General features: G+C 51.5%; 1 protein-coding gene across 5 annotated transcripts; it reads left to right on the plus strand.

Annotated features, from left to right (window-relative positions):
* Window positions 1–141: 141 nt before the first annotated feature.
* On the plus strand, window positions 142–15,321 carry Dnaaf8 (dynein axonemal assembly factor 8). 5 transcript variants are annotated; one of them, XM_074058933.1, is made up of 11 exons: window positions 142–322; window positions 887–1,017; window positions 1,596–1,746; window positions 2,731–2,877; window positions 5,557–6,036; window positions 7,735–7,858; window positions 8,963–9,101; window positions 10,500–10,652; window positions 11,061–11,168; window positions 13,095–13,386; window positions 13,848–15,319. In XM_074058933.1, exons 3-10 carry the CDS (start codon window positions 1,648–1,650, stop codon window positions 13,375–13,377), a joined length of 1,533 nt encoding a protein of 510 aa, XP_073915034.1. In that variant the 5' UTR covers window positions 142–322; window positions 887–1,017; window positions 1,596–1,647; the 3' UTR covers window positions 13,378–13,386; window positions 13,848–15,319. The 5 variants fall into 5 exon arrangements, with proteins under 5 accessions (XP_073915034.1, XP_073915033.1, XP_073915036.1 ...); XM_074058932.1 differs by lacking the exon at window positions 887–1,017; XM_074058935.1 differs by lacking the exon at window positions 887–1,017 and having other exon boundaries at window positions 142–279.
* Window positions 15,322–17,810: the final 2,489 nt, after the last annotated feature.

The following is a 17,810-nucleotide window of genomic DNA, read 5'->3' on the forward strand; positions in this document are numbered from 1 at the left end:
GCCCTCGCCTTCAAACGAGCTCCCAGCTCGCGTGACGCCCACGGCAGCCAATGAGCAAGCACATCGCTTCACCCCTCTCCGCCCCCTCCTGCCCAGAAACCAATCCTGCCGCAGAGAGGCGGGACGAGCCAGACCGGAAGAAGTACCCGGAGAGGGACTGCCCGTTGAAGGCAGGCTATGTTAAGGGACGGGCGGCCGGGCGAGCGCGACCACGAGACGCGCTGCGCTCTTCATAGCACTGTCGGGAGCGCGCAGAGCGCAGGCAAAGGCAGCCCGGAGGCGAGTGGTGGAGGGTCTGCGCGACCGCGGAAATAAACATCAGGTGGTGGACGGGACGTGGGAATAGGACTAGGGGTGGGAGGAAGGCGCTCGGCTTTCTCTGTCCCTAGCTCTAGTATTGAAAGGATTGCCCCGCGGGCCGATGGCGTCTGGTCGCCATGACAACAACGCCGCGGGCGGGGCAGAGCCAACGGGCTGAGGCTGAAAAATGATCTGTGGACACTGCAGGATTCAGAGATGCCGAGCGCCAGGGAGAGCACGTTCAGCCCGTTTTCACTGCAGAGTCCAGCATCCGACACCTTTATCCCCAAACGAGTTGGGCATTTTTCACCCCTCTGAGCCTCTGCACACCCCTCCGATCCCCCTGCCGGTGATGCCTTTCTCTCCCCTACCGCATAGCTCAGTGATTGTGCTGCCTGGCTACTAGTAGTACTGTGCCCGGCATTGCCAAGCAGAGACCCGGTCCCAGGAGCGTGCCCACCTGCCTACCCTGGCCTCGCTGGCACAAGCACAAGAGACCTGAACCCCTCTCCTCCCTTCTCTCCCCCTCTCCTCCCCTTCTCTCCCCACCTCCGTGTCCTGCCGCTGCCTCGGGGTACGACAGCAGACCGTTTCAGAGATTCAGCGGCCTAGGCCACAGGGCTCGCCAGACCCTCTCCCCACATTCCCAAGGCCCCTTGCTGCTTTCTGACAAAGGGTGGAGCTGAACCGGTGCTGGCGAATACAAGGCTATTTTGAGTGAGACTCCAAACAGATCTCTTGGGTTCTCCAAAATGTCTCTAGGCTGTTCTGTTGTGAGGGGCAGTATAGGGTGATGGGGCTTAAAGCCCACCCTCTTTCTTCCCCGCTGGGGATCAAACCCAAACCCTTGAGCACGTTAGGCAAGCTCTGTACCACTGAGCTACACCTTCAGTCCCGCTTTGATTCAAATTCTCCTCGCCATTCATTAACCTCTCTAAGCCTATAAAATGGGAATAATAGTATATCTCTGTTGTATGAGATATATATATACATATATTCATCACTTGTATTATATGTCACCTAATATACATTGTGTACCTGTATCACTTGTATCAATACATATTTTCATATGCATATGCCATTAAATACATCACACACACATGCAGGCTCCACACTGTAGTGTACACATTCATGCACAGACACACATACAGCCCTGGCACGCAGCGACGTGATCTTTTAGTCCCAGAAGGAAATGGGTGGAGATCTGCAAATCTGTTTTCATCTGTGGCTGGTGGGAGCTTTGGAGAGGCATCCCTGATCTCTTGCCCTGGCCACTTTTCCTGTGTGTTCCACAGGGCTCCTCAAATGATGGCACACAGAGAGAGCATCCTGTAAGCCTACACCCCCATGGCATCCAAAGACGTGCCCTCGCTGGGCTCCCCCTGGGATGCCGTCCTCAAGGCTGCCAAAGACCAGCTTCCATCCCTGGACTCAGACTCCTCCTTGGTGAGCAAGCTTTCTCCTAGGCACCGACTGTCCTTCCTTCCCATGGTGGGCATGACGCTGGTCACGCAGTGTCCTCTCGGCAGGCCCCTTTCCAATCTGTGGAGCTTGTCTGCGATTTCTGCCTTCCCGCCTGATGCGAAGGTGTTTTCTGGGTTCTCACTTCCTTTTTCGTCAGATTGCGTACTCACTTTGGTGCTCAGCAGCCTCAAGGCCATGCCAGTGGTGGTCCTGGGCCCACCTGGGTCCCAAATGGGCTCAATGCTGAAATCTGGCACTTGCCACTCTGCTGCAGTGCTGTTCTCAAGTATTGGGCCAGGACTGGACCAGCACCATCGTGTAGAGTGCCTTACCAGTGCATGGTGATAGCCTGTGGAGGGCTTCCCCACTAGAGTAATCTGGGGTCACTGAGGAGGCCCCTGATGCTCAGCACCAAGGAGCCATGTGCACAGGGAGCCAGCTGATGACTCAGTGGGCTGGGGCTCCTCAGCTCCCAGGCCAGCACTGGGCATTTAGAGTGAGAGCAAAGTTTTAGAAGTGAGAGGCCAGGTTTGGGTCCCACCTGGGCATCTGTAAGGTGAATGTGACAGGGCTTCTGGGACCTCAGGGATCCAGTGCCCCATGGCAAGGCCAAGGAGCAGGTAGGGCAGTCCCAGGGCCTTGGTGCTCAGATCACTCTCGCCTCTCATGGCTAATGCTAATCCCTGTAAGGTGGCAGGTGCCTTTCGGCCTGTCTTTTAGAGGCAGGGAGGGGGCTCTCAGATACCCCCTCCCTGCCATTACTCAGCACGTGTGGTGTGTGAGATCCGTGTATGGCCGGCACCTATGGAGCACGGAGCCCTAGGTCTCATCCCCATGAGGTGGTGCTGTTGAGCCCATTTCTAAGTGGGTGGCAGGAAGCAGAGCTGAGCCTGCCCTTCTGGAGACAGCGGACCTCCCTGGGAAGCAGTGTTGCCTTACCACCAAAGACCCCTGCTCTGTCCACAGTCGGACTTCGAGGAAAAGGAGCCCTTCATCTTCCAGCGAAACCAACCCGTCCTGATTCCAGACCTGGCTGCAGAGCTGGCCGAAGACCCTGCAGCTGGAGACAAATCTGGGTCCTGGGTCCCCACATTTAAAAGTTCTCCACCAGAGGTTTGTGGACACAGGCTTTGGGGATCCGCTAAACCTGGCACATTGCGGGGGCAAAAGGGTGTGTGTGTGTGTGTGTGTGTGTGGTCACAGATACCTGTAGAGTCTAAATAGCAGTGTGGTTAGAACGGTTAAAACCACTGGTCAAGCATCTCTGCTACTCAGTCCTTCCTTCTTGGGAAAAGCCAAGTGTCCTGAGCACATGTGACTCCCTCTCTAGGGCACTCAACACACTTGATTTGCTGTCTAGTTTTGTCCCCTGTCCATCCTCTAGACCCCTTCTGTCCCATTTTTTTACCAAGGCACTTTGCACTGTCTGGCCCTTGTCACAGCTGCCTGTCATATATGGCTCTCCTTAACCCAGCTGGCTTCACAGCCACCATGTCTGCCAAGGCACAGAGCATTTGCTGAATTGCTAGAGGTTTTAGTGGAGAGTCAGGGGAGAAGGTGCTGTGCAAACACTGAGCAACTGGGGCAGGGGGAGGGAACCAGGGGAGATGCAGGGAACCACATCACGTCTCCCCACTCCCCAGGCCCCAGCTAAGACCAAAAGTTCTACCCCTGATAGCTTAATGCTACCTTTATAAATATAATCTGCCTGTCAGCATTCATCTGTGGACAGTCCCAACCAGTCAGACCTGTTAGGCTCTTAATGTGGTTGTGGTTAGATGTTTCCAGTGAAAACTCCGTAAAGGACCAGTGGCTCACATCTCTAAACCTAGCTACTTGGGAGGCTGAGATCAGGAGGATTGCAGATCGAGGCCAGCCCAGACAAGTAGTTCACGAGACCCATCTCCAAAGTAACCAGAGCAAAATGAACTGGACGAGTGGGTCAAGCAGTACAGCACCTGCTTTGCAAGTACAGAGTTCTGAGTTCAAACCCCAGGCCTATGAAAAAGCAGATAAAACACCATAGAGGTACCGACCCACTTTCAAGGCAGGGGGCAGAGTTCCAGGAAATGCCTAGCCCCAGGATGACTTCTCTGGGCTTAGCTCTGCCCAGCATCACTAACCAGGTGAATGAGTGGGTGAGGGCTGAACTGAATCCATCATCACCACACCACCCACAGCCCAACTGGGCCAAGAAGCAGATCTGAAATAACTCCACACAGAAGGCATGTCCAGGACAGCAACTCAGGTGGCACAATTTCCATGTAACTTTACTTTGTATTTTTTTCTTTTTTTTTTTTGACAGTACTGGGTTTGAACTCAGGGCCTCATGCTTGCTAAGGCAGGTGCTCTACCACTTGAGCCATTCTGCCAGCTCTTTTTTGTGTTGGGTATTTTTGAGACTGAGTCTCAGTTTTTATTCTTTTTTTGCCCCTGGCTGGCCTTGAACCACAATCCTCCTGATCTCTGCCTCCCAAGCAAATAGGATTATAGGTGCAAGCCACTGGCACCCAGCTTTACTTTGTATTTTGTTCATTTCTACAGTGTCTTTGACAATTTTTTTGGGGCGGGGGGGGAACTGGGGTTTGAGCTCAGGGCCTCACCACTTGAGCCACAACTCCAGTCCATTTTGCTCTTTTTTTTGTTTTTGCTTATTTTGGAGATGTAGTCTCAAGAACTGTTTTCCCAGGCTGGCCTCGAACCTCGTCCTCCTGATCTCAGCCTCCCAACTAAGTAGGATTATAGGTATGAGCCACTGGCACCCAGCTGACTTTGGCAACTCATACAGGCAAATTTAATTTCATTCTTTAACTTTGGCTGGGGCTGGGGAATCGGAGTGACTGATGGATACAGACTTTCTGTGTGGAAATAACAGTAGTGGCTGTACAGTAGTGTAAGTGCTGCACAGGTCTGCACACTACACTTGGAATGGTTCAAATGGAGCCAAGAATGGTGGTACACGCCTGGGATCAGGACTCAGCAGGTGGAGGCAGGAGGGCCATGAGCTCAAAGCCGGCCTGGGACTGAGTTTGAGACCAGGCTGGACTACACTGCCAGATGCTGCCTCAAAATAAAGTGCTGGGGTGGGGGATGGCTTAAGTGGTGCTTAGCTAACAAATTAGAGGCCCTGGGTTCAATCCCCAGTACACAAAAAAAGAAAGGGTTCAAATGGAAAAGTTTATGTTATGTACATATTCTACCATGAAAAAAAATTCCCTGTGTGAGAAAAACAGTCTTTTCTATCAAAGTGTGTCGCCATCTTATCTGCTTGCAGTTCTGGGTTCTTGTTCACTGGGACTTGAACTCAGGGCCTTCACCTTGAGCCACTCCACCAGCCCTATTTTTGTGAAGGGTTTTTTGAGATAGGATCTCATGAACTATTTGTCTGGACTGGCTTCGAACCATGATCCTCCTGATCTCTGCCTCCTGAGTAGCTAGGATTATAGGCGTGAGCTGCTGGTGCTGGCTGAACTCCATTTTTGCATGGAAATTACTACCTACCCCACCCTCAAATTCCAAGGGTAGCATTAGCCAATGGCAATCAGATTGTGGACTGGAACTTGACCATTCCAAGCAAATGGGCAGGGTCCACTGCATCGGGAGTAAAAATGAGGCCCTATTGCCTGCTCCTCCTGCTTGCTGTGCCCGTGTGCCTGCGCAGCCTTCTGCAGAAATAAATTTTGCCTTGCCGAGACAATTCTCCATTCCTGTGTCTTTGATTATGACTCCAGTGGTCTTATTTCTAACACCTGGAGTTTTTGCAGATGCTAACAGAGTTTATTTTCTCCATAGCAAGTCCTGGTGCCTGTGGGACTCCCCACCGAACCCAGCAGTGGACAGAATGCAAGGATGAAGGGCCCAGCTCCTCAGGGAGGAAGGGGCCCTGGCCAGCCTTCTAAGAGCTGTACTGAGACCAGCACTCTTCTTAGGATGGCCGAGGAGACACCCATGTGGCTGGAAGGTGACTTTGGGAGTCTGTCCTTAAGCACCAAAGGATCCCACAGTCCTGCCTGGGGTCCTCAGGGAGAAGCCAGCCCCTCCCCTAAAGGAGAGCCCAAGACAGAGCCCCAAGATGAGTGGAAAGACTCCACAAAGCGCAGAGCCCTCCGCCGGGAGAGGAGGAAGATGATAGAGAAAGGCATGCTCCAGAAAGTGACCTGGGATGTCCGGGATCCGGGCTGTGGTGACCAAGGCCAGGCTGCGGAGCCAGAGCCCAAGCCAGAGGTGCCTTCAGCAAGGGCCAGGGAAGGAGGGCTGGTGCCCTCACTCCAGGTAGGTGTCTCCACTGCCCACCTGCCCTCGGGCCTGTGCCCCGCAGCGAGCCATCTTCCTGCACTGGGTCTAGAACCAGCTGGCTAACCCTCGAGTACCCCAGGTGTAAGGTTCCAGGGCCATCACCTGGCAAGTGGCCATGCCTGTCCCAGTGGGTGGAGGCCTGGACAGATGCTCACCCTAGAGAGTCAATGAGAACACAGAAAAGCAGCAGACTCCAGTCTTCTTTAGAGAGTAAACAGTGCTAATGCCAAGCATGACAGCCATTTGACACTATCAAAGTGAAGTTCTCCACTTGTTCAAGGTAGATTTAGTGCATTAATGAGGGAACCAGCAGGTGATAAAGCCTAACTCCTGGGTTAGGAAAAAGGAGTCCGCAGATTCCTGCTGGATAGAAGGGGCCGTGGAGAGTAGTGCATGGCAGTGATCGGGTGCCAGCACTACTTGTGGTCTGTGGTGTCCACCTGCCCACTGGAAGGAAAGTAAGCCATGTGCCTCCCAGTTTCACAAGGCAGTAAGGTGGGAGGGCTCTGGTCTGCTATGCAAACCAAGTTCCTTCCCTGTGGAGGTGGTCTTGTCAGCAGATGTTCCAGTTTGGCACAAAGAGGCCACACAGCCACCTTCTGTCCTGTGTAGCTTATCAATTTTCTTAACCTAGAGAAAACTGGCACCAACTTATACACAGAAGTCTTTTTCATTATTTTTTGTTTATTTAAGTTTTTTTTTTTTTTTTTTTTTTTTAGTACTATAGGGTTTAATTCAGATCCTCACTGTAGAACCTTGCTAGGCAGGTGTTCTACTGCTTGAGCCATGCCTCCAGCCCCCTTTTTTGCTCTGGTTATTTTTGAGATAGGGTCATGCTTTTTGTCCCAGCTGGTCTGGACTGTAATCCTCCTATTTATGCTTCCAGCAGTAGCTGGGATGACAGACACATACACAGCTTTTTCTGTTGAGATGGAGTCTTGCAAACTCTGCCCAGGCTGGCCTCAAACTGTAATCCCCCAATCTCAGCCTCCCAAGTAGCTAGGATTACAGGTGTGAGCCACCTCCAAGCCATCCATGGCTTTCTGATGACCTTTGTTTTTCCTCCTCTAGAGGGCTGCAAGTAGTTAGGTCACGTAAACATTCACTAGGGCTGGTAGAGCTCAGTGGTAGAGCACTTGCCCTGGGTGCAAGGCCCTGGGTGCCCTCAGCACCACCGTTCTAGGTTAACTTCCTGCTGTATTCCCAAAGCCCTCTTGGCCAGGTTCTCCAGATGGGGCTGTCCCTGCTACAAACCTATGAATCTAAACAGTTTAAAAGAGATACAAAGTTGGGGCTGGCAGAGTTGCTCAAGCAGTAAAATCCCCTGCTTAGCAAGCATGAGGCCCTAAGATCAAGACCCAGTTTTGCCAAAAAAACAACCAACCAACCAGGGTTTCCTACAGGTTAGATAGCAGCTCTGTGACAAAAAAATTAAGTACCAACTTAAGAAAGACGTAGAAAGGAGGGACTGAGAAATGCAGATCTCACCCTAAATGAGAGGTCCAATCTGTGTTCAGTTACAGGGGACAGTGTGTCCACTTGCTGGCCTGCACTTAAACCCCAATTTCTATTTAACACCTGGTGACAGCTCTGCTGGCCATAACAGCTGTGAAGCGGTTGCCCTGCCCACAGAATCCTGCAGAAGTCTCCTAATCACTGACTTCATTGTTTCAGCATCTTGAAGAGTGGGATTTGGATTACATCCTAAAGAGTCTGTCGAAACGAGAAGACAGCCCTGGACGTGGCAAACCCAGATCTGCGTGGTGGTTAGCTGACAGCTGTCAAGGTCAAGGCCAAGGTCTGCCTGCCCTTCAGCACCGGAGCCTGGCAGTAACACAGGCTACAGGCCCTGCAGCCATGTTTTCCCTCCATTTGCTTAGTCCTTTGCCGTCCTGAGCACTCATGTCCTTTCAAGGTTCATTCATTCAACATACATGCCTGCCATGTGCCAGACACGTCCAGGCCCAGAGACACAAGAGGGACCCTCAAACTTGGTCCCTGCCTCTAGCCTACAGTTTTTCCTCCTTCTCACCATCCTCTTTCTTCCTGGTGGAAAGTTGATCCTGCCTCTTTTGCTCCTTTAATCTGCTCCTGCTTCCCTCACCTCCTGTGTAGAAAGGAAAGCTAAGGATGTCACCTTTGTCACTGCTCTTATGGCCTAGGCAGCTCTGCAAATAACAAGCTCCCCACCACTCAGGTTCCCAGCCACAAGGGGGCAGGTCTGAGGCCCAAGAGCAAGGGTGATACCAGTCTCCAGCCTCCAGGTCCTCAGCTGTTTTCAGCATCTGTCCCTTTATGGGATACACAGAAACAGACCCTTCTGAGGGCAGGCAGAGGGTATGTGATTGCTGCGCCCTCTGGAGGGCAGCAGGCAGAATCTACCTTCTACTTTAAAGGCTCATAACCCATTGATCAAGCTATTCCATTCTGCAAACCTCTCCTTAATGGGTAAAGATATGTACTCCAGTTTTTTTTTTTAAATTATGAAATCCTACAAACAACTCAGGTTCAATAGGAGTCTTGCAAAGTCTTAGACATAGAGTGTTCTGCACTTTAACGAGGGACGTCTCTATTAATGTAGAAAAATGTAGTATATAAACTAAAACTTAAGTTGAAAGGAATCTATAGGATGACCCCACTTTTTGTGTCATGGTTGCCCATGACCTACTTCACAAGACAAGTAGCACTCCCTGCTCAAAGCTAGTGCTCTCCTAGCCCTGTGAAGCTGGAGCCAGAGGCTTCAGAAAGAGCTGAGGGCAGAGGAGGGGGATGCAGCAAGCCTGAGGCACATGGAGACCCAAGGGGTCCTGAGGTTCAAGCCACTGTGAGTCAAAGCGGGCCTGTGAGGTGAGGCCAGGTCCCTACTAAGCTGCCTCCTTTTCCCTCTCTCCACAATCCTCAGAGTATAACATGCTGTGCTCCCAGGACAGGGTCCAGGATCAGCGGGCCCTGTGTGCCATGCAGTCCACAGCCCGCACCTCTGCCCAGAAGGTGTCTGCCGAGACATCCCAAGACACCAAGGAGCGAGAGACCAGAAACAGGTGGGACTTCTTGCCAGCCACGGTCCCTGTCATCTCTCTAGAACTGGCCTGGGGTGGGGGACAGCACTTGTGGGGCCTACTGCGGGCGGGGTTCTTTTTTTTTTTTTTTCATTTTTCTTTTATTATTCATATGTGCATACAAGGCTTGGTTTATTTCTCCCCCCTGCCCCCACCCCCTCCCTTACCACCCACTCCACCCCCTCCCGCTCCCCCCCTCAATACCCAGCAGAAACTATTTTGCCCTTATCTCTAATTTTGTTGTAGAGAGAGTATAAGCAATAATAGGAAGGAACAAGGGGTTTTGCTGGTTGAGATAAGGATAGCTATACAGGGCATTGACTTACATTGATTTCCTGTGCGTGGGTGTTACCTTCTAGGTTAATTCTTTTTAATCTAACCTTTTCTCTAGTTCCTGGTCCCCTTTTCCTATTGGCCTCAGTTGCTTTAAGGTATCTGCTTTAGTTTCTCTGCATTAAGGGCAACAAATGCTAGCTAGTTTTTTAGGTGTCTTACCTATCCTCACCCCTCCCTTGTGTGCTCTCGCTTTTATCATGTGCTCATAGTCCAATCCCCTTGTTGTGTTTGCCCTTGATCTAATGATATGTACTTTTTCATTGAATCTCAAGAACCTGATCAGGGCAGGTGTCCCTATGGTCCCCATTTTATGGATGGGGAGAATGAGGCTCAGAGAAGTTGGCTCTCCTAGGCTATCAACAGCAGAGTAGAAAATTGAGCCCAAAGCTCAAGCTCTTTCCCCAGACCCTCCCTTCACTGTCCACATGGCACATGACCCTGGGCATGTGACCCCAACCAGGCCAATCAGAGCCTTTCCAGTTGCAGCCACCTGCCCTTCCACTTGGAGAAAAGCAAGCTGCAATGACAAAGAGCAAAGTGGAAACAGTCCTGGGGTCTTCTGGGGCCCAGCTGTACCCCTTCCTTTCCCACATTGGTTGTTCTACCCTTTTTAGTAACCTGGGAGCCATGCACCCCACTTTTCTCCTGAGCTAGATACTATGGGTCTCTGTACCTGGCAAGCAAAAGTCACAGCCATGGCTACCTCGCGGTGTCCGGTATGACAGCCACAAGCTGTGTGTAGCAAATGAGCACTGGAAATGAGGCCAGTGTGACTGAGGAACTGAATTTTTTAATGTTACATGTCCACTTAAATTTAATTAGCTTAAATAGAAAGTAAAGCAGCCACCTGCGGTAAGAATGGACATGCAGCGTTTCCACCCTGCAAAGTATGGTTGGATGTGCTGGCCTATCTTGAGGGTGGCCTTGAGAGCAGATGGGTTCAAAGTCCCTGCTGACCCATAGTGGGCAACATGTGGGGGACATGCCCATAGATCACACTACTCTCAGAGAAGGGACTCAGCCACCCTGCTTTTCCCACCTCAGATGCACTGTGACAAAGTGCAGTTTCCAGGCTGAACCAGGCCAGAGGCTGGCTGCGGGCAGGAGTTTGAAGACAGAGCCTCCCACCATCTTTATCGACCTGCGGCAGACAGAGCCACTAAAGCCACTGGAGCCACGAGGCCAGTCCCCAGAAAGGTCAAGAGCAGTGTCAGCCCTGCAGCCAACTCTCTGCTTGGCAAAGTGGCCTGTTGGCCACACAAGGCCTCTTGCAGCTCCTGCTGGGGAGAAAGGGAATTCCATGGGCCTGGAACATTGCTAGGCTGGCTGAGAAGTCCTCTCAGCAGGACCTGGGCCTGGCCAGTCCCACTAGGTCCCCGCAGGAGGGAAGGGAGAAGGCAGAGGGTTAGCCACTTTACTGAAGTACATTGCCTGTGCCCTCCTCTGCCTACTTGGCAGGAAGTCCAGAGGCCCATAGGCTTCAGCTGGCCGCCACCCCTGCCTTGGACCCCCAGGGAGGCCAAGCACTTCCAAGTCTCTGGTGGGATTGGGCCTGGCAGGGTGTCATGGGGCACATACAGAGAAACCATTTCTTCTCCTCTCCAGCTCTGAATACAGCTCGTCTGACAGTGAGGAGGAGGAAGAGGAGAAAGCAGCTGTGGGAGACCAGCAAGGCCCAGCACAACGGGCACCTCCCTCTTCCTGGGCCTGGCGGTAACCATGAAGGGGCCTCCCTCCCCACCTTGCGAGCACCTCTCTGACCTGGTGTACTGGACACTAGGCTCAGCTCCGTCATGCACCTTGTATGTGTGTGGGCTTAGGGGGTGGGCAGCCCGCTGGGGTCCAGCCTGGCCCACTGTGCCTTGGGCATCATCCAGGACACCCTCGCTCCCTCCCCAGGACAGTCTAGTCCATTTTCTTTCTGAAAAACAGGTCCCCAAATGGATCTTTGTCCCTGTTGCCATAGCAGTGCAAGTGCAGAGAAAGTGTGGGGATAGAATGAGGCAGTGGTTAGCCAGCAAAGAAAAGCTGGGTGAACTGAAGAGTGAAATGTGACATTCAGGGACCCAGAGGTCCCACCATGGCCCCAGGGCAAATGAGAACTATGTGCTGTGGCAGGGCCTCGCCCTGGGAAACTCAGGGTCCCGTATGGCTTTCCCCGGTGCAGTGTGCGATTAGGCACTGCAGGAAAAAGCAGGAAGAAACCTGGGGTGAGAAGTGCTGGACAGGCCCCCTGCCTGAAGCCTGTGACACAGTGATGGGCACAGAGACCGCATGGCAGGAGCTGCAGCCTTGCACTGCCTGTCCTGAGGCCCAGGGACACACTTGAGATGCACTCTGGCTTTTCCATTTGTTTCTGGTGGCCCAGGTTTATTCTCTCACAACACCCTTTGGCAAGGCCTTGCTCTCCCAAGGTAAGGGAGTCAAGGTCATTGTGTCTACCAAGTGAGCTCCTCCTGCTGAGGAGCCTGCCTCACAGCCAGGGACCATGCCTCAGTCCATGTGGGGAACAAGCACCTCCTACATGGCTTGCCAGGGAACCTGTGCCCACACCCAGGCTCTTCTTGTAGCAAAGGGCTTCATCCAGAAATGGGGTAACTTTAGTTACTGCCTCAAAGGACTCCGCAGTTGGACACATGGAAAGTGCTGTTAGTGGCAGCCATTTCGTTGGTCTGGGCTCTGACACACTAAGAACGTCCCTTCCTGTGTTAGTAAAACTTTTCATCACGATGACAAATACCTGAGAGAAACAGTTTAGAGGAGGGAAGACTTACTTCGGCTCATGGTTTCAGAAGTTTCAGTCCATGGTCAGCTTGCTCCATTACTGTATGCTGAGGCATCATGGCTGTGGGGGTGTGTGGAGGAGGCAGCTGTTCACCTCATGGTGGCCAGCAGGCAAGATAGGTCCCCAAGGACACGCCCAGACCCCACCTTCCACCACCTCCCATCTAGCCAATGGATTAATCCATTGACGAGGTCAGAACTTCATGAGCCAATCACATCCTAAAATCCCCACCTTTGTGCATCAGGACCACGCCTTCCATAGGAGAGCCTGTTTAGGGACAGTCATATCCAAACTATAACATCTCCCATGCTGACTGGGAAATTAGCTGTACTCCTTTGGAGAGCACTTTCCATAAGAATGTCTCTGGTGCAAATGGTCCTTCTAGAATTTTCTGTCAGTTGGGTTTAACTATCTTACTATTTTTTGGCAGTACTAGGATTTGAACTCAGGGCCTCATGCTTGCTAGGTAGGCGCTTTTACCACTTGAGCCACTCCACCAGCCCTAAGTTTAACCAACTTAAAACTAAACATGGAGATGGGACTTGGAGGGCAGAGGGGAATGGTTTTCCAGTTACCTCTCCTGTTTGGCGGAGCCTCTGGGCTCCTGGAGTTTCAATTCGGGTGAATGCTCTGCCTCAGCATGGCAAGGTCTTGCTCATCCACTGCAGAAAGCAGGGGAGCCATGGATACCGCCATCTGCATTGCTTCCTGTCCAGATCCAGCAGTTGTCAGAATCGTGTCCTTACTTTGAAACGAGAGCTGAAATTATCTGACTTTCTCCCATTTTGGTGGCACAGTGTTGGGAGGTCCGGCCTCCCATGGCACTGACAGAGGCTGGTTTTGTTGTGTCACAGGGACTGTACAGGGAAGAGCCAGCTTCTCCAGCAGCTGAGGGTGTTCCGGAAGGGGGTGGCTCTGCCTGAGTTGCCTGCTAACAAGGGTCCTGGTAGCCGGAAGTCTCAGGCCCCTAAAGATGAAGCTGGATCAGGAACTGGGAGGAAGGAACACGTAAAACTCTGGGCCGAAGGGCACAGTGCCCAGACCAGACTCTCAGGAGGTCGTCCCAGGGCCCTGGAGGATCCTCTTGTGCCAGGGCGAGCCAGGGAAGCACTGGTGCCCACTCTGGGCCAACTGTAGGTGCCTCAGGTAACAATTCAAGAAACAGGTCATAGGGCCTGACTTCCACCCACATGGGCCCTGGGACCCCCTGCTATCCATGTGTTTCCAACAGCAGTTGTCTCTGGGGGGCAGTGACCCCCACTGTGGACCCACCCTGCATCTTGGATTTCGGTCACACCATTTCATGCAAGTAGAACAAAGATGTAAACACATCTTGTCATGAAGTATGAGGGCAGCTGTGGGGAACAGTGCCCCATCCTCTGCAGAGGCTGGCAGGGACCAGTGTGAGGGGCATGGTGTCCTTTCTGCAGCAGGACCTCGAGGTTCTTTCATCTTTTCCCATTGCTGTGTTTTTCCCATGCAAGGTCTTTTTGTACCTAGATTCATACACACATGCATGAACGTACACATACACCTGCAGACTTGATGCTTTTTGAAAAAGGGGTAATGACTGATATTAGCTTTGTCTTTTTTTCTCTTTATCCAAGGCTTAAAGGCACAGGTAGATTCCAGAGTTCTTCCAAACTAAAGGTGGTGCTGATCTTCACGAATCTAATGGAGCACGGGTGTTCTGATGATGGCAACTGTCCCATGTGGAATGGAGCACACCCACCCCTCAACAACCAGCAAGAAAAGAACAAAACAAACAAGAGCTTGGGGCCAGCTGGTTCCCTGCCCAGGCTCAGCCCCTAGAGGGGTCTCCTGGTTTCCCATCACCCTGTTACCCTGCAAGCCTTACCCTCCAGCCCTCCTTCTTTGCGAAGTCCTTTTCTAACTGCCTTGTGGGGCCTGACCTGTGGTGCTTTTGACCCCCTGCCACCTGTCTCCAGGATGCTGCTCTGCCTGCCCCAGTTCCTCTGTGCCTTAGGCACAGTACTTGGCATTTGGGGAGATATTCCAGTGTTAGGCTGGGGGCCACTGCTGCCAAGAGGAAGCAAGGGTCTCTTTGTATCAAGCCACAAGCCAGGCAAAAGACAAACCCTGCCTGACAGCCAGGGGCAACATCACACAAACACAGACAAGATCAGGGCTACAGAGGCCTGCTGGCTCTGTGAACCCGACTTGATCTGGCCACTGGGGACTCCACCCCCAACAACAAGGGGCATTTCCATTAGGAGCCAAATGCAAAGCAGGCCTCCCCAAAGGCCGCCAGGGATGGGGGGAGGGGAGGTCAGGGGGACATTCTTGCAGGCACAGGACCAGGCTGCCCTTCCCACCCACAGAGGCCCCTCACCTGGGCTCAGGCAGGGCAGTCCCATTCATCAGTCCTCACAGCCCGGCAACCCTTCTCCCATCTCCATGCCTTTTAATGCCAGGAAGTTCCTTGAGAATGTTTTGGTTATAGGAAATAAACTTTGTTCCGGGTTCAACTGTGAATTAATGTCAAGGCAAGCAGGAAGGAGGAGGTGGTAGGAAGGCAGACTTGGGTCCAAATGCAGCTCTGCCAACATGGGCAAGTAGTTTATTGCTCTCTGTGCCTTGGTTTCTCCACCCACAAAAGGAGGGTCATACAAGCCCTATGCTGTAGGACTAGAGGAGATGACGCCACAGCCCACACACTTGGAACCTGAAACCCTCCACCACATGAGGGATGATGTGGCCGCAAGAGGGTGACAAGGGGCAGGAGAGGCCCCGACTTAAGTAGAAGGAAGCACTGCAGGCAGTGAGGGGGAAGAAGGGCTCCAGGTGAGAGGTCCACTGAGTCATGGCACAGGCTGAATGGAAATGGCTCTCTGGCCAGAAAAGGATAGACGCCCACCAGACTGCTCCCCCGCAGCCTCCTGCTACACCAGTCTGGACATAACAGAAACAGAGGCGGGCTAGTATGAAGACAGGTGACATGGAAATCAAAACAAGCCTAAATCAAGAACTAGGGAGGACTGCAAAAACTGCTAACACCGCAAGCTTAAACATTAAATGTTAACAAAGCACACACATTCCTTCCAGAACAGCTCTCCCCACCAGTTAGTATATATTAAAAAAAAAAAAATTCCTCTACAATTCCCACGTGCCCAGGAGTTCCGGACCCGCCCGGACCGAGAGGTCTAGAGATGATCTCAAACCCAGTGTGTTCGAAAAGCTTTCTGGCCGGGAAGCCAGACTACCTACGCCGGCATGAGAACGAGGGAGTGTGGGCGGACCCACGGGAGGCATTGTGGGTAATGTAGTCCTCGCGCTATTGGCTGAGCAAGGCCATGTGGGTAACCACCACACCTCCAGTGAGCATGCGCAAGAGATCAGTGCATCGCAGCCTATGAACCACTCTCCCGCGCCCTTTTCACACCCTTCCTCTGCAGGCCTGGGACCGTCATGATGGAGGGGAATTGGAAATCTACGCGTTTACTTTCTAAGCTCTTTGTCTGCCAGAGGCCGCGTGTGCGACTCTGAACTGATGTCCTCGTCACTCATCAGTGTGGCCGAGAGCTGCTGTTTCAAATGTCTGCTGTAGTCCTCCTCCTTTATCTTCAGAACTGGCCGGTGCTCAGCCTCTTTGATACTCCACAGTTTACCATGGCACGTGTGTTCCCGTGGTAACGCTCAGCTAGTCTCAAGTAAACGATGTTCTTTGAAAAATCTCAGACCTTTTTTTTTTTTTAAGGTTCACAGAGTTCTGGCGAGGGTCGTGTACCTGACCACAGGTGTGTGCTGCCTAACAGTCATTCATGGAATGAGTTCCCGCGTCCTTCGCTGGCACCTGAATATCTAATGCCTACCGCATCAGACAGGCGGTAGGGGAAGCCAGCCTCCCACTTTTGGCCTCTGGTCTCTGCTCTCCCTTTTTCATTCCCTTGCATGTTCCTTTTTTTTTTCTTACAACCAATATATGGGTTTTCTTATCAGCACACCAGACAGGACAGGATTAGGGTTGCCCACCTGTTCTGGAGCCTGCCCTCCCTGGTGGGAAACCAATGCCAGACTTACGGACAGTCAAGGTGCGGCAGGCTTGTGGAGCAAAGTGTTGACGTGGATCAACACACCTGTGTGCCCTTTGCTTTGGCAGGAGGGACCAGTCATGTGGCAGGAAGGAAGAGAGGACAGTCAAAAGTGGGGGAAAGGGAGATGTGGACTCTGTGTCGGTTTCCTTTCACTCAGCACAATGTCTTCAAGGCTCCTTCAAGCAGGTGTCAGTGCTTCATTCCTTTTCATGGCCAAATAATATTCCCCCGTGTGGCTAGCCCACCGTTTGCTTATGCATTCGTCAGTTGGTGGATATTTAATTGTTTCCTCTTTTTGTGGCTATGGTGGAGTGCTCCTGGGGATGTGTGTTTTAACTTGGGGTGCATATACATGTGGAAATGTTGGGCCGTATGTATTCCAGGGGAGTGAAGTCAGGTCTTTTTGTATGTGCCAGGCACGCACTGTATCACTGAGCTACACCAGCCGTACCTCGAGCCTTCTGAGGACCTGCCACACTGTTTCCCAAAGTGGCTGCACTACTTACCTTCCCAGGGCGAGGGAGGAGGGCTCCAAGTTCTCCACATCCCGCCACATTCCCCCCAAAACAACTTTTGTCCTTCTTAATCTTAGAAGGGGTGCAGAGAGGCGACAGTCCATCTTCTATAGCTGCTTCTGGCTGAGTTTGGGCGCTGCCCCTACCTAGAAAGGGAACCAAAAAGTCATTTTCCTATCTTAAATTTAGGGGGTGACAAGGGAAATTCAGTTGGCAGAAAAGTTAATTGAAGGGATGTCACTATCAGGACCAGGAGACATCAAATTATTTTTTTTACTAAAAGAAATTAAAGAGAAATTAGTGAAAACCTTCCTTTAAAGTAGAAAAATGCTTTTTATGTGGATAAAGCTAATAGGATTTTTAAAAAGAATCATAAAACACCTGTCATCCATGGAAACAGCATGGTAGATTCATGGCTTTTACAAAGATGGCAACCGGTATCCATCTGTTCTCTGTTTTGGATGGTATTGGCTAAGTCAAGAGGTAGGTTATGAAATATCTTAATATGATCTTTGCTAGGGGGGTACTGGACTGAATAATTTATGTTAGGCCTCAGATCATACTGAAGTACCTGTGGGGTCATCAGTGTTCCTCTGCAAGGGTAAAATTGTTTATAGTGCCCACCACAGTTATAAGGTGTCTGTCTATAAGCAAAGATTGTATTACAAAAAGTTACAGTACTAGCCTTGCGATCAAATACAAAGAAAGTTTTATCTTTATTGTAAACAAATGATGCTCCTTGAACTATGGCTCTTCTACATACTTTTAATCTTACAGCTGGGATAAATTTAGAGGTCTTTAGGGTGAAGAGGCACGCCTCCACACCCTCAGTGCTTTTCACCTGAAAATAAGTTACATTTGCTTCCCCATAGGAAGCAATAGGCTACATTGCTTTCCCCTTTTTGAATATAAGGTCCTGCCTTTCAGTTTCAAAGACTTATCTAAATTTAGGATTACTAGGGCTAGGGCAAATGGAAGTAAACCTTTAAACTTTGAGGAG

The sequence above is a fragment of the Castor canadensis genome, chromosome 17 (assembly GCF_047511655.1).
Source record: "Castor canadensis chromosome 17, mCasCan1.hap1v2, whole genome shotgun sequence".
Taxonomy (NCBI): Eukaryota; Metazoa; Chordata; class Mammalia; order Rodentia; family Castoridae; genus Castor; species Castor canadensis.

Excerpts from the sequence above, each read along its gene's own strand:
- Dnaaf8 (XM_074058933.1), top strand. The coding sequence starts at position 1,648 with ATGGCATCCAAAGACGTGCCCTCGCTGGGCTCCCCCTGGGATGCCGTC. Across the intron at positions 2,878-5,556 it reads TTAAAAGTTCTCCACCAGAG|CAAGTCCTGGTGCCTGTGGG; the intron begins GTTTGTGGACAC and ends TTTTCTCCATAG. Across the intron at positions 11,169-13,094 it reads CCCTCTTCCTGGGCCTGGCG|GGACTGTACAGGGAAGAGCC; the intron begins GTAACCATGAAG and ends GTTGTGTCACAG.